General features: G+C 36.4%; 1 protein-coding gene across 17 annotated transcripts in view; it reads right to left on the bottom strand.

The window, feature by feature from the left end:
• Mier1 (MIER1 transcriptional regulator) overlaps positions 1 to 16,069 on the bottom strand; it is a 55,903-nt gene that overhangs the window by 22,742 nt on the left and 17,092 nt on the right. For all 17 annotated transcript variants that reach the window (XM_051188263.1, XM_051188264.1, XM_051188265.1 and 14 more), the window contains 5 exons: positions 15,565 to 15,710; positions 6,204 to 6,365; positions 5,486 to 5,618; positions 4,595 to 4,659; positions 2,002 to 2,074 (listed from right to left, as the gene is read on the bottom strand). In XM_051188263.1, the coding sequence (XP_051044220.1) occupies positions 2,002 to 2,074; positions 4,595 to 4,659; positions 5,486 to 5,618; positions 6,204 to 6,365; positions 15,565 to 15,710 (579 nt within the window). The remainder of the gene's footprint in view (positions 1 to 2,001; positions 2,075 to 4,594; positions 4,660 to 5,485; positions 5,619 to 6,203; positions 6,366 to 15,564; positions 15,711 to 16,069) is intronic.

Below are 16,069 nucleotides of genomic sequence, written 5' to 3'. Positions count from 1 at the left end.
CTCCCCATATCACCTAACACACTTAAGTCCTCAAATAAAAGCCAGGCATGGTAGCACATACCTTTAATCCCAGCACTTGGGGGCATAGGCAAAGGGATCTCAGAGTTCAAGGCCAGCCTGGTCTACAAAATGAGCCACTGACTCAAAAAAGAAAAATGCACAAATGAAACACCTTCATCTTCAAATTGCACTTCACTGCAAAATTATACACAACCCTCTTTCTAAAATCATGAAAACAATAAGGCAGAATAGGCAATATTTTTAAAATCGAGATTATAATTTATTTACTGTATTTGACAACAGATATGACAATAAAAGGTAAAGTACAAGATACAAAGACATAAACCTTTAATCATGACAGCAATGTACTACAAAACTATGATGTTTTCCTTCCACCTAATAATGAGACTCTTGGGGGCTGGGGAGTAAACCCAGGGCTTTGGGCATGCTATATAAATGCTTTACCACTAAGCCACATCCTCAGCCCTTTAATATAAAACTTTCAAATATAGGCATTACCTTATTCATAACCAAAACTTTTAAGATAACTAGGAAAATGGAACAAATATTTACCACTCAGTTCCCTACTGATAGGAAGTACGATGTATAAATATAGTACTTAAATTTCAATTAAAAACACAGAAGCCAACAGACTATATTTTTCTGAACACAATAAGGTATACATAAGAAAGTCACAGAATTCTAGCACAAAACAAAGTGAGTCCACTTTGGTATTACAGGAACTAAGCTGGGCAAACTTGCTAAAGGCAAAGTCAAGTGATAAGAAAACATTTGGCTATGAAATTTAATAGCTTGTGTTGCACCCTACTTCTCACCTCTTATATCCAGAAGAGCAGGTATATATTTAAAAGACTATCTGGAGAGAATGGCAAAACAAAACAAACAACAACAACAAAACAACAAAAGACTTCCCAATTTTAAGCTGAAATGTGAAGATACTGAAAAAGAAATTAACTTTTAGCTTCAAGCAATGGCACACTATATGGACTCAGTAAGGATACATATGCATTCTTTTAAAATCCACCAACATATATGTAAAATAGACTGACTCAAAAAACAAATCCTCATTTATTTTACATTATTAGACATATTACTGACCTTAGGACTTTTGATGTAAAATGATTTTAAAAAACTTGTAAAATTTAAATATACAAATACTATTCCCTAAGACTCAAATGACAAAACATTCTCTTTGTGTAGTATTGAGTTTTAGAAGCAAATAAGCAACCAGTTGTTTATCAGTTGTTTTTTAACCCTGTTATCTTGAAGTTGTCTTTTATTATAAAGGTTAGAAAGTATCAGCTGGGTGGTGGTGGCCAACACCCTTAACTCAGGAGGCAGAGGCAGATGGATCTCTGAGTTCAAGGCCAGGCCAGCCTGATCTACAGAGCTAGTTCCAGGACAGCAAGGGCTACACAGAGAAACCCTGTCTCATATTAAGTTTAGAGCACTGAAAATACAGGGAAAAAAAAAACAACAACAACAAAAAAAAAATCTTTTACTTAAGAGACACATAGCTGAACTATGTTAAGGACAAACCTTCAGACTCTCCTTCTAGAGTGACTAGCCCTAACAAATACGCTTCTTTTATGTATGTCATCAGGGTTATTTAGTAGACTACCATGTCCTTACTACTTCTGATTTGTAAATTAACGGGCCAGGGGTAGCAGATGGCTCAGTGGGTAAAGTGCCTGCTGTGTAAGCCAGAGAACACAGGTTTGTATCCCCAGCACCCTGTGTGAAATCCAGAGCAGCAGGGAGCATCTGTAATCCAGGCACTAGGGGTAGAAGACAGATGTCCACTGGCCTGCCAGTGTAGCCAAACAGACCCTATGTCTCAAAGTGAAGAGCCAACAGAGGAAGGAACCCATCAATGACCTCTGGCCTCCACAAGAGCATACCTAGACAAAAACACACGCCACCCCTCAAAATAAGTCCATCACATCAAAAGCTCAGATACACAACTTTCCTATAACTTACCTTTTTCATTTTCTTTGTATCTACAAACGCCAACTGGAATCTCAGCTTGAAACATGGAACCCACCATGATTTCCTATTTTAAACATAACAGAGATGTAGTGATACACATCTTAAGTTCATATTTAGTTTCACTATCTTCTGGTAAACTCAACTCTGGTCTCTGTCATAAAACCAATTACCTACCTCATGGTAGTATTGTGAGGGTGAATGAGTTAATAATAGCTAGGAGCTTACTAGTGAAGCTATGGGAAATAATTATGAGTGAAATATAATATAAACAATATATACAAGATAAGGAGAAAAATTAGTTACTGAGTTTTGATCAACTAAAATAATTTTTAAAAATACCCTGAAAAATAGAAAAAAAAAAAAAAAATCAACGTTGGATGTTTTTTAGAGTATTTATTTACAGTTAAGACTCTTTGTGAAGGCAGCATAAACTCCACTAGTGAAATTGTTAGAAACTGAAATCTTTAGGTCCCAACTTATACTTACTGAGTAGAAACTAATGATAGGGCTCAGTGTTTAACAAAGACAACTATAACTCATACTGAAGTCTGAGAAACAAAGGTTTGAGATGAGGGGACAAAACATAAAAGGTCTGTAAAAAGTTTCAAAGGAACTAAGTAGCCTCACTTCCAAATCAAGCCTGAAATTTCATTAATACAAAATGAAAAAGTACTCCTTCCCCAATAGGTTTGAAACTGTCTCTTGAGAAAGGCAACTGGAAATCACCACTGAGATCTCTCATGGAATGGGGATCTGTGGACATTAAAGGTGTGAACCTGCAGCTGAGCAGTGGTGGCCCTTGCCTTTAATCCCAGCTCTCTGGAGACACCCAGGCACATCTCTGAGTTCAAGGCCAGCCTGGGCTACACAGAGAAACCCTGTCTAGAAAAACAGTATTAACAAAAAGAACCTCATCCCCTCATCAACACCCCACACAAAGTATGAACATGCTGTAGGAAGTTTGGATGACTGTGGGTTTGAAAGCGTCCTTTCTGCTGCTGTTGTCACTTTCCTGTTAACAGCACCTACTCTACTTCAAGGACACGCTCAATTCAAGGAAGCCTCTGTTCCACCTCAGAGGAAAACTACACTTTCTCATGGTCAGGTCTCAAAATAACGACCATCACATATGACAAACCTCCTCCTTGCTGTTTGGCATTCTCTTAATGGTGTCCACTAGAGTCCCTCTGCTGTCAATCCCAATGCCTCTTTTTATTTTATTCACCAAAGGGTCGCACTCATTCTTTAACTTTCACTCCAGAATGGATAATCACTCCCTATAGATTCATGTATGGAACTCCCTCTTCAGTTAATCATCTACACTATATCCTGACACCTCCCCAGAAGGGAAAGCATTGCATACAATAGGGAAGAAGGTGCAGAAGGTAATGGCTCAATCTCTGTGATGACTCATCCCAGGCCCTCCTTCTACAAGGAAACATCAACAGTATAGCACAAATAATAAAAACCTAGACATAGATATTGGGGTTAAAGCTGAAGATAAGATAAGCAAAGCAGCCAGCCACTAGAAAGTTCTTACCTCCATCAATGCTCAGACTAATAGAGTGATCCACCAATCCTCAAACTGTTACCCACTATACTATTGCTCAGACTCACAGAGACTGCAATGCATTCCTATCTCTTCTAGTCTTACATTCCTTTCCTGGCTCCTGTTCCCACCTCCACAGGGCTGGGATTAAAGGTATGAGCTGTTCCTCTTTTAGACTCACTCACAGTCATGTAGCCCAGAGTGGCCTTGAACTCACAGGGATCCATCTGCCCCTGTCTCCCAAATGTTGGCATTAAAGGTGTGTGCCACCACTGCCTGGATTCTATGGCTAGCTATGCACTCTAATCTTCAGGCAAGTTTTGTTATAACATAAACAAAATATTACCACACAACATTCTCCTGTTGCTTTGTGATGGTTACTACGTTCTAACTGGAACAAATATACATGCAGGCAAAACACCCATACACATGAAATAAAACAAAACACAGGAAGAAAAAAAAAAAAAAAACAATAACAAAAATCCTCAAAGAGTATTACTTTTTAAAGGAGGACAGATCAGAAAATCATCTCCCACTATGGAAAATACTCTCCTTACAGAAATGATTTGCTTTAATCAATTATATATAATGTGTGCTATGATTTCCTATGAGGTTCAACTCCTATCCTATGCAATACCATTAAATTAAACCCTATAAAATTTAACTGTGTAGTTAATTAAATAATTTTAAGGAAAAAGAACCTAATGCCTCAAGTTTCCTTTAGAAACAAGTTGTATGTTTGTAGAGCAGCCCAACCTACAACACCAACATTTACTACTTTAGGACTAGATGTTGATAAATTTGGATTTCTAATATTGGTTTAATCAATACATTCAGCAAACACCACCCTACCCACACTATCATTTTATGGTGAATGTATTTCTCAGTTGGATATATTAATGGGGAGCTTGAACAAAACTTTACAAAATACTTAATGTCACAAAAAAGGCTAATACACTGATTTCATCAATATGCATTATTCATTAAAAATAATCTTGGCTTTTAGAATATTACTGTAAGTTTTGGAAAAAATACCTTTTTCCAGTCTTCTGATGGAATATAATCTTCATCTTCTTCAGATTCTTCTTCTATTTCACTATCTAGAATACATAAGAGAATGATACTATAAGATGGACATTTAACCTGTCCATAGCTACATATCTTTATATTTTTAACCCTACCATCAAATATTTAGACATGCTAAAAGGTCTGCTAAATCAGACTAAAATATTTAAAATCAAATTATGAACACCATATCTAAAATAAGAAAATAATAACAAAAATTTCCCCAAGTAGAAGAAAACCGTGAATCTCCTCAGGTACATAAGGAGTCCACCAGAGTTTGATTCTCAGAAACCATATTTAGGTGGGAGAAGTTAACTCCTGTTGTCCTCTGATCTCCACACATCATTTCCCCACAGTGGATAACTGGTGAACTATATTAGCATGTATCTCTAGCCCAAGAACCGACCACCTTTTTACATCCAGGAGCCACAAGATTAGAGAAGACAACACATCAAATACATAGGTATATTCTGCTTGATGTCATTTTTTTTGGTCAATAGACTATTTATGGTGGTGGTCCTGTGCCAAGATTATATTATCTTGAGGTCCTATGTCCGCATTAGTCACACGACCTAGAACTTGACAACATTATTTCTCAAAATATATCTCTGTTGCTGAATGACACATAAGCATACGTGAAAGATGGTTCACAATCAAACAATTTAGGCAGTATATGAAGCAGTAAATGTTGTGACATATGCAGTGAGAACAGAACCTTCATTTTGATACTCTAGTAACCCCTAACAAAATCCATTTACCTTTGAAAGCAATTTCATAATAAGTGAATTCAAGAATCAATAAAAGCACATTAGAATTTTAGTGAAAGTTACATTCTAACTAAGGCAATGATAATACACATACTTGTATCAAAATATTTACAACGACGTGGGCGGATTATTTCCTGAGCATCTTGGGAAGTAACAGACTGTGAGGGATCATCATTGGAAGACTGAGTTTCATCCTCCTGGCCCGATGAATCCTTTATATTCTCTTCCTATAAAATAAGAAAATGTACTTACAATATGAAGAATGCTGTTGTAGTCAAATTGTGTTTTAGAGGTACTGTAAGATCACAATAAACCTACCAATTGTAATGTGATTTCCTGAGTTACCTCTTGGAACCAGAGTGAAACCTTAGAGCTGAAGTCCCAGCCACTTACAGTTTAGCTAAGGGCACTTAGTAGTGCTAGTTTTGGTAAAGATATTAAGTTACATTGGGTGTCAATATTAGGAAAGCAGTGTGACCCTTTTGTATCTAAAATTATTTTAAAAACAAATACAGAACTGCCAAGCAGCCTATATTATTTAAAGTATTTTTTTAAGTTGGTACTATTTAGAAAAAGCAGAAAGAAATCTGGAATGACAGTACAAACTTATCTCACCGGAGTGAATTACAATGGATTTTCAATTTTTATATCACACATTTCTATAATTTTGTTTCTGAAATGTAATCTTACTGTGCAAATTATATTTATAGCTTAATACTATCTGAGGTTTCACAAAGACAACAGGAATTTTGGAACATAAATGTTCCACAAATAAGATAAAAAAAAAAAAAAAAAACACTGAACTAACTTACTTTATTTTCCCCACTACAGCCACTGTTATCATCATTATCAGCATCTTCATCATCTTCACCTTCCTCCTCTTCTTCCTCTTCCTCTTCCTCCTCTTCAGGTAACCGAACAGTGCCATCATAACCATAGAGGCTGAGAAGCTCGTGGATTGGCATGTCGCCTTCCTAAGTACACCAAAATAAGCCAATTTCTGAAATCAATGATTTCCTATTTCCATGTTATAATTTACAAATCTGTACAGTACTAAATTGACAGTTCTTTTTTCTTTACAACATGTATGTGTGTTTGTGTCTAGTATGTTCAATATTTTTGAATTATGGAAAGGAGAATGAAAACCCAACCTTTTACTCTTATAAAATGACCAATTTTAATTGGTCCATAGATTTGTCAATAGTTGAAATCAATTATGATTTTTACAATAATTCAGTCTATACACCAGTCAGTTAGCCCTTACATACAGATTATGATGTGCAGCACCCAAAATAATTTGGGACAAAGAGAGTAAATAGAGAATAGTGTATCATCTAATTCAATAAATCCAGAAAGGGAGATTAAATTCCCTACTCAGACAAAGCACACTGCAGAACAGCAGCAAGTACATACAAAATGGTACTAGATTAGAAAACTATTTTTCTAAAGTAATTTTCAATTTACATATAAAATCATGTCAGCATTGTCTACAGACCTATTTATTAATCTTATAACACAGATAAGGAAACATGAGCACATTAAAGAATTTCCTTTAAAAAATTTAAACAAGTTACATTATAATACAGTCAGATTTTCATTATTTGACTCCTTAGGTTAATCATTTTATTAGTGTATCTTAGGGTTTCAGTCAGGACCTTCATCAATCCATCCAAAAGTCATATCCATTGTGAATGAAGAAATAACTTTATTTGGGAAAATAAAACCGATTTTCTGCAAAACGCAATCACTAATCAAGTGATGTCAAGCATCAGAAAAAATAAAATCCTGATTATAAAAAAAAATCAAAGTTTAGCCCAATTTATCTGAACATATTATACACACACAAATATATATACACGTTCTAAAGAAAAATAAGTGTCAATTCAGAACCTAGAAAAAATGGTGCTCTTTAAGACAATATATTTTTTAGTTTCCCATTATTATGTGCCATAGCTCAGATGCCAAACATATTTCTGCAGGGGGGACATGCACTTTGGAATGTGTAACGTAAGTTGGTAACACGAAGTTTATCTCCCCTCACTCAATCTAAGTACACAGTGGGGGTGGGGTGCGAGGCTATTTAAGTCACTTACTGTTCTCAGCACCTAACCTGGGTAGCTCAAACTGCCTGCAACTCTTGTTCCAGGGGAATGTGACCTTCATGGGCACTTGCACACACACACACACACACACACACACACACACACACACACACACACACACACCAACAGACACACACATATATGCACACAATTTTTTTAAGGAAAAAAATCTAATAATAATCTGTAACTTTCTTATAGGAAGCGAGTAACATTTAACAGTTGTACTGCACTCTATATATCAATTTGTGACCCTATATTGGAAGAGAGTTTAGTTCTGAAGGGTCTAGTAATCTATAGACTCAATAGTTGGGTAAGCAATGGCTTGTATACAGCAAGGCATCACCATGCCAGATGAGATACTTAATTGGCAGCCATGCTGTGTTATTTTTAAAATATAACCAAAACCATAGTTGAGGTATTTAAAGAATTGGCTCTTGGGAATCTGAGCTATATCAAGGACACTGAAGTTTAAGACAAAAAAGAGTCAGTACTTAAAAAGAGCAGAACCCACAAACAGTAAGAAAAGGATAGAGAAAGGGACATATTTACACACAGTAAGAAACAGCCTCCTCACAGCATCTCACAGTGGTCAAACATCTGACCCAGGTGCTTTGATTTCACTCTAAGAAAGCAGTCAGAAGCACACAATCTCAGATCTAACAGTATCAGATGGTAATGTCTGCTATTTCTATTTTCTTATTAAGGAAACAATACAGAGACACAGCACATGCTGTTTGAAAGACTTTGACCCCTGGACCTAATTCCAGCTCACGTAATTTTCCTTTAACCCAATAGGCATCCCAAATAAGAGGCAGGTTTGGCAACTTAAGTTAATTAGTAAGGGCCTTTAATGGTATGAAAGTCAAACTGAAAGAAACATTAACATGGATGGGGTTTGTATCAGCTGTAATAATTCATTTTTAGTTCATTTTTAGGACAATAAACGTTACTATTAAAGTGAAAGTTAGTGTTAAGAGACAATTTAACAGAGTTCATTTAAATGACCATACTCTATTTTGAAATCATTTTCTGGCTAGATCACAGTACTTGGTCCACTCTACAACATCAATCAAACAAACCCTTTTGGGGTCTTGTTGATCTGTCTTAAAGAGCATTAAAGTCAGCTTTAAGAACAGATGCTAACCTCAGAATGTCTGGCCTAACTAATGTCTTAGATGAGGGGTCTCTAATCTGTATTTGTTTTGTTTTTCTCAGACAGGGTTTCTCTTTGTAGCCCTGGCTGTCCTAGAACTCACTAAAGACCAGGCTGGCCTCAAATTCAGATCAGCCTGCCTCTGCCTCCTGAGTGCTAGGATTAAAGGTGTGCACCACCATTGCCAGGCTTCTAATCTGCATTTTAAAGAATTTCCAAGTAAGGCTCTTTACATGAGTATGAGATCCATCTCAAAGGACACTAATTTCACAGGTATTGGGTAAGATACCATTAAATCAGCCTTTCTGGGAGGAAATAAAGCTTGGATGTTGTTTTTAAAATCTGTCACTAACATGACAAGAGGTTCAGCATTACAAAAGGTTAGAAAGGAATTTCACTCAGAAAAACAGATTGTTTTCCCTCCAGTAACAATGTATGAAGTGCATGTCACTTCGTAAGATATTACTTCTCAAATATCCAGAAACATCTCCTGTCTAAGAAAGGGCAGAGACAAAGTGGCCTCCTTAATACCTTACACACAGACTCCACTAGAACCAGTGATGGAACTAGCACACAGAGAAAGCCATTGATGTAAAGCAGAGGGGGGAAAAAAATTCAGGCAGGCGCTACTAAGCCTGCCTTTAATCCCACACTTGGGAAGCAGAGATCAAAACCAGGTTGGTCTAAAAATGAGTTCCATGACAGTAAAACAACAGAGAAATCTTTTCTCAAATTAATAAAAATCAGACCCTCTTGATAACAGCAGACCTAATTTCCATAGCAAGTGAAAACTATACCCTCCCTCAACATTATGTAGAAAGGATATAGGTTATAGAAAGATCAATAGCACTGGGGAAAAGGATTTCTATTTTTGTTTCCACAGAAAATGAAAAGCTATGGATTCCTTCCAGACTAATGTGGTTTGATCAAGCCAGACCGCCTGAAACAGAGTACCAGGTGATCCTACATTCAAAACAGCTGGACAAAGCAACCTGACAGACTACAGCCAGGATTTCTGCATCTTAGAATCCCCCATGACAGCGCCCCTTACCAGCAGGAATATTGTCTATAAATGTTTGTTTTCATTTAAATGGACTTGGTTACATAAAACAAACAAACAAACAAACAAATAAGGAAAGATCAATAGCAGATTAATCACAGATGTAGTGGGTTTTCTGTTTTTGTTTTTAAACTTAATTTATTACCTAAGTTTCTTAAATGACTACTTTTTGTCCAGGTCTAATCCTTTTTGTGGTCAATTTTACTCCTTGTCAGAATTACTCTTGGTTGTTCATTAGTATGCAAACTTAAATTCATACTGTTTCAAAACAAGCTGTATTTTCAGAATGACTGAAAAAAAAAATAAAAAGAGCACAACAGTCTGAAACACATGAAAGGAATGGCTGGGTTCAGAATCTAGCACTACCTAGAAGGGAGAAAAAAAAAGAACAGAAACGTTCACAGCCCTGGTTTACCAAACACAAAGTACCAGGTTGTCATATTATAGTTATAAAAATATACAAGGATCATGACTATAAAACGTTCAGATAAACAACCAGGTACAGTGGTGTAAGTCTGTTAATCCCAGGACCAAGGAGACTGAGGCAGTAAGATTTCAAACTCTAGGCCAGACTGTACTACACAAGGAGTAAAAGGCCAGGCTGGGGTGCAGAGTTGAGACCATGTTTCAAAAACAACAAACAGGAAAGCATAAATGCAAGCAGAATAGACAAATTCCTAATATTACTTTTTTTTTTTTTTTTTTTTTTTTTGGTCTTTTTGGGACAGGGTTTTACTACATCTACGCTGGCCAGGAATTTACTCTGTAGCCTAATCTGGTTTCCAACTCGTTGGTCTTTCTGCCCTAGTTTATGGATTCCTGAGTTAAAAGTATATGCCACCTGAAGGCCAATTTTATTTGTGACTAGAGTAGTCTTAGCAGCAGATCCTCCTGAGAGAACAGTCTACATCTTCCAGCAATCTATCCCTGATGGGCTTTATTGGATTCCTCCAGTCACTCAGCTAAAAGCTGAACACATGATATAGCTTCCTCCTAGTTCATCAGAACATTCGTCTCATAGGACCCATGGAAAAATAAACACTGAAGACACTAACTCTTGGATCAAAGTATACTGACTTTGACATTTTTTCTATGTTTGTGTGTGTGTCATTTCTAACAACAAATCGGCAGCTATCTGTGCGTGGGTACAGTGTGACAGTGGGGTATGGTATATGCAGCACTCAGAGGCCAGAGGACTTTGGGTGGTACTACTCTATCAGTACATTATTGAACTAGGGCCTATATGTCACCCATTTCAGAGAATATTATATTATCAAAGTATACATTCTATCAAGTATTAAGGGACCTCCTTCGACTTATTTCTCTGACACTTCAGCTAAGCAGTGGCTGGGAAGCCCAGCTTACCTAACTCACTGGCTTGTTACTTAGTTAAATATGCACACATACTTTCCTCCTTGAAATCTGGCCTCAGGTTAAATGTCCATAGTGCCGATGCAGTATGAGATAAGGGCTGAGTAGATGGGGCATGAGGGATAAAGACAGACACAAGCTGAATAAACACAAATGTACATTATAATGTGCTTTAGGAATTAAATTTTATAAACACTATAATAAAAAGTGGGGCAATCATATTTGTATGCTAACAAGACACTGGCTAAAGTTTACAAGCTATTTAAAAGACAAGCACAAAGAGCTCAGTGGTTAAGAGCACTTGCTGTTCTTGCAGAAGACCAAGATTTGGTTCCCAACACCCACATAGAGGCTCACAACTGTCTGTTAACTGTGGTTCCACAGGATCTGACACCCTTTTCTGGCCCCCTCCATAGACACAGGCACACACATTGTGTAAAGACATGCATGCAGGCAAAATACCCAAACATAAAAAAAAAAAAAAAAAAAAAACCAAAACACTGTCTTTGGATTGAAGTCAAGACAGGAAGATAAAGCCATCAAACACTGACACACTATAGCACTGTAAGATCAGGATAGCATCAACTTCCTGGCTGCAGAAGAGATGACTTTTATCTCATGCATGTGGCACAGATGCAAATTTTCACAGCAGGACCATCTGGTGGATGAGCACATTATTCTTCACATATTTACTATACCAAAATAGACTTAGCAATACAAGATTATGAAGAGAGGAGATAAATCCTAAGGGACCACATAAAGATTTGACTAAAACAGTTCCTAAGATAACCAATCACTTGAGGCTAGTAGCTGACTAGAAGACAAACTACAAAGATATAAAGTCGGTAAATTTCTTTCATAATTTTCATATTGGAGTTTCTTTAATATTTGTAATTCAGGACAAACAGCTAACTGTGGTACCTATTAGCATATAAAGTGCAGCAGAGGGCCTCAAGTTCCCTCAACATAACAAGTTCCTGGCACAGAGCCCTGGCACCTCTCAACCCCTATCCTACCCAAAACCTCTTCAAACTCCCGAGCTTCCACTTCCCTTCCCCCAGCTTCTGATTCCCAGATAACCCAGCCATTTCAGACAAGTACTATCTTGGTCCTCCTCCCCTCTTGTGCTTCTCTCTTCATCTCCATTCTCCCTCCTCTCATGGACAGTCTATTCCGCTGGCCAAGCTCATGTGCGGCCTGGACTCTTCCAGATACCTCTGGCTGTTCTCTTCTTCATAGCAACAATAAAGATCGTTCCCTCAACCACACCTAGAAGTAGTCATGGCCTCATTTTTATTCATGTTCACTGCAAGAAAATCTCAATCTTTCATACTTTTCTTCCCGGAAAGAGAATTCAGACACGTGACAAATTAAGAAATTGGGAGACAGCTTTTTCTACAAGGTGAAAATATGCACCCTAGGCTTTGGTGCTTTATTGGGAATGTGTCCAGTGCTTTAAGGTGCATTAAGAACAGATGTTATTAATATGTCTTTTTCTATTATAATGCATTTAAATATATAGATGTAGTTGACACTCATCTTTCTTCTGAATGCAGTGCTACAATTGAGCCCATGCTTAGTCTCTTGAATTTTAACAGCACTGGAAAAGGGTTAAATTTTGGAACAGGTAATCTACAGCAAACACAAAACTTCATGAATTGTGTGCAAAATTTTAACATTCCTATTAGTATCACTGTAAATTTTAATCAATTCATCTAATTGTATTAAAATATTTAAATGTAAGATTCATATGGGGGCGGAGGAAAGTGGCTCAGTGATTAAGAGCACTGGCTGTTCTTCCAGAAGACCCAGGTTCAAGCTTCAATTCCCAGGCCCAGTTGACAGCTCACAACTATAAACCAAGTTCCAAAAGATCTGACATCCTCACACCAATGAAAATTAAAAAACACAAAACAAAACACAAAAAAACAGCAACAACAAAAAGACTTATATAACACCGTTTATTGCTGGCATGATATATGTAGCTACAGCTGCACACACTAAAGCCTGTATCAACAGTAATCAATGAAAAGTTTAGAATTCAATTTGAGTGAAATTAAAACTACTTTTAAAGTATTCTAATAGTTAAGTATCTTTGAACTAATTTGGTTGATTTTGATCTGAAGGAACTTAAATAGAGGAGAGTGAAATGCATTTGTTAAATTTCTTTCTACTTTATGAACTGTGAAGTTTGCCCAAAATTACATAATAAACAAACAAAACAAATTTCATACAATGAAAGCTCTACATGTAAAACACCACCCCCTGAACTTCATTCACCACTGTCTTCCTTCCAAAAAAGCAGATGAGTAATCAATAAGACAAACTGGTTTAATCATTAAAGAAAAATCGGTTTGGTTCAGACCTATAAAGTTTATAACTACAGGAAATCTAATCATACCACTCGGTTTCAGATTATAAAAGTTGTAGACACAGAAAAGTTGTAGTTGCTCTATGTGGAAAGACAGAGGAGATTCTGAGAGAGTATAAAACTGCTTGAGATAAAAACATGCAGGATTAGATCCACTCTTCTTTCTCTTAACTCTATATTACCATTTCCTACAGAAAAAATAAGCTATGACTGTGTAGCTTCTTGCTTTTGAAGACCCCTACTACAGCATGAGCTTCTTTGGAAAGGCTCTGTGAAAACCAATACAAGTATTGCCACCAAAATAAACTCAGTTCTCTGGTCAAAGTTTAAAACATTTGCTTACACACAGTGGATAATGCTAGTTTTAGTAACTAAACAATCCCAAACAGGACCTGGCAAGACTTAAAACTAAATGGTATCAGGACTTCTTTTAAATCTCCACCTAAATTCTGAAATATAGATAATAACATTCATTTTCTCTATCTATAAACACCAGCACTGTCTGTTTTACATTTCTTTTATCAAAGGAACAAATTAAGTCATACACGTTAAGTTTTATTATGGAATACTAGATGCCCTTATAAAATTAATGAAGACTATAGGTATTATTATGTGTGTGTGTATATATATACACACACACATAAATGATAGGAAAAACAAAACTAAGCATACTGAATAGGATTTAGCATTTTGTTTATTTTTTTAAAAAAAACTAATTAGCATACACAAATAGCAACACGAAATCCAGAGAAGGCAGCAACAAATCCCAGATTGCCAAACACTCTTGAAAGCAGGGACAAACTAGCCAACCCAGGAAAAAAAAGCAGTTAGTAAGGTACAGTGTAACAGGGTTTTTGTGGTAAATAGAAAAAGTTCTATCAAGCAGCTGGCCTTGCAGCAAGATTAAGTAAATTAGATTTTCTCTAGGAGTTATAAGAGGTTGAAATAAAAGGGTTTGTATTTTAGAAAGGTTATTATATAGACTGCATGGAAATATATTGGAAGAAATACAGTAAAACAAAATAGGGAAACCTATGAGGAAGTGGTCATAATAGTCTAGGATAGAAAAAATACCTACTGGGGTAGATATGGAGCAAGAACTGGTTAGAGATATTTCAGTGGAGAGCAATGACAGATTTATTTAGAAACTCAATGTTGGTAAAGAAAGAAACATTCTCTCTGGTTTCAGTGTAAATAAATATATTTTTTAAAGTGACATTTTTACGGCTAGAGAAGGAACAGGTAAGGAGGGAATAGTAAGTGTCCACAATTTTAGAGGTAACTGCCAAAATATTTTAGGAAAAAGTCAAGTTAAGCCAGAAATACAAACTAAGAAAAACTGAGCAGAGATCATAAAATAGATTAGATCACATAGCTTGGCAGTTTTCAGATTTGGTATGCAGGTGGCTCAAGCTTGCTTAGTTAAGATGTAGACTGGGAGCCCACCTTTGGGAGATTTGTTGTATTTATTAAGTCTACAGCACGTTCTGATGCAGCTGACCTTTATAGTATGTACACTCTGAGCATTCACCTAATAGAGACAAGAACAGAAGAATAGGTCCACTAACCAAGCAGTAGAAACACTTACACTTTAGGTAAAGAACCAACAGGGGTACCAAAGGGAAAACAGAATACAGGAAAAAGCAGAGTGGAGAGAGAATGGTAAGCTGTGTTGAATACAAAAGAGAAAAGTTCCCAAGAATGAGAAGGAACAATGGGTGCAGAAAGGTCAAACCCTGATAGCAACAGGCAGGCACAATCAATAACTTCAATCAGAGAGAGGAAAATGATGACATTTGAGACATTTAGGCTTTGAAAAGGGTAAATAAAAGATGCAGTAACTGGGGATGGGGTGGGGTCCACAAGAGAAAACTTAAGACCCTTTCAGTATCCATTTCTGACAAATCTGACGTTTTACCAAAACTACTACTGAATTCCATTATTTTACACAATAATTCTTTTAGCCTCAGTTTCAAATGTTAAATACCCCACCTGTGGTTTTTAATTTAATACACCTATGAGAATTTAAATTTCCCAGCATTAACAGAGTACCAAAGTTTCCAGTGTCCCCCACTCCACATGCTACACCACTTTACTGCTAGTATAGGTCATTTACCCTTGCAAGATCCTCTATTTCAGAACTGAAGTTTGTCTCTCCTTCCATCATTTCTTCTTCTTCTAATGTTCGCTCATCATCAAAATCATGAACCAGCATGTCAGCTGATGGATCAAACTCATGGTCCTCTGATGTTGCTGAGCCTCCTATATATAAAGAACATTTCCAGATGTACAGTAAACCTTTTAAATAAAGTGCATCTTACCAATGTTACTTTAGTATATATGCCTTGTTTGAGGCTGGATATAAGTTTACAAAAACTAGGAAGGACACAGTAAATGCTTTTGCTTCAAAATATTATTATCTTTACTCATCCCTACTACCAAAAAGCTCTTGCAAGGAACTACTGTCTGTCATGGCTCACTCCTATGTGATCAATTTATACTGTAAAATGGGGGTAGAATATTTGTAACTTAAAAAAATTTACAGCAAAAAAAAAAAAATTACAGCAATCTTCTAAACAAAACGCAAGATATAAAAACAACTATCAAGAAAGAATGGTCTT

This window comes from Phodopus roborovskii, unplaced genomic scaffold (genome assembly GCF_943737965.1).
Source record: "Phodopus roborovskii unplaced genomic scaffold, PHOROB, whole genome shotgun sequence".
Lineage (NCBI taxonomy): Eukaryota > Metazoa > Chordata > Mammalia > Rodentia > Cricetidae > Phodopus > Phodopus roborovskii.
The sequence above is the reverse complement of the archived record's forward strand: the minus strand, read 5'-3'. Positions and strand labels throughout refer to the sequence as shown.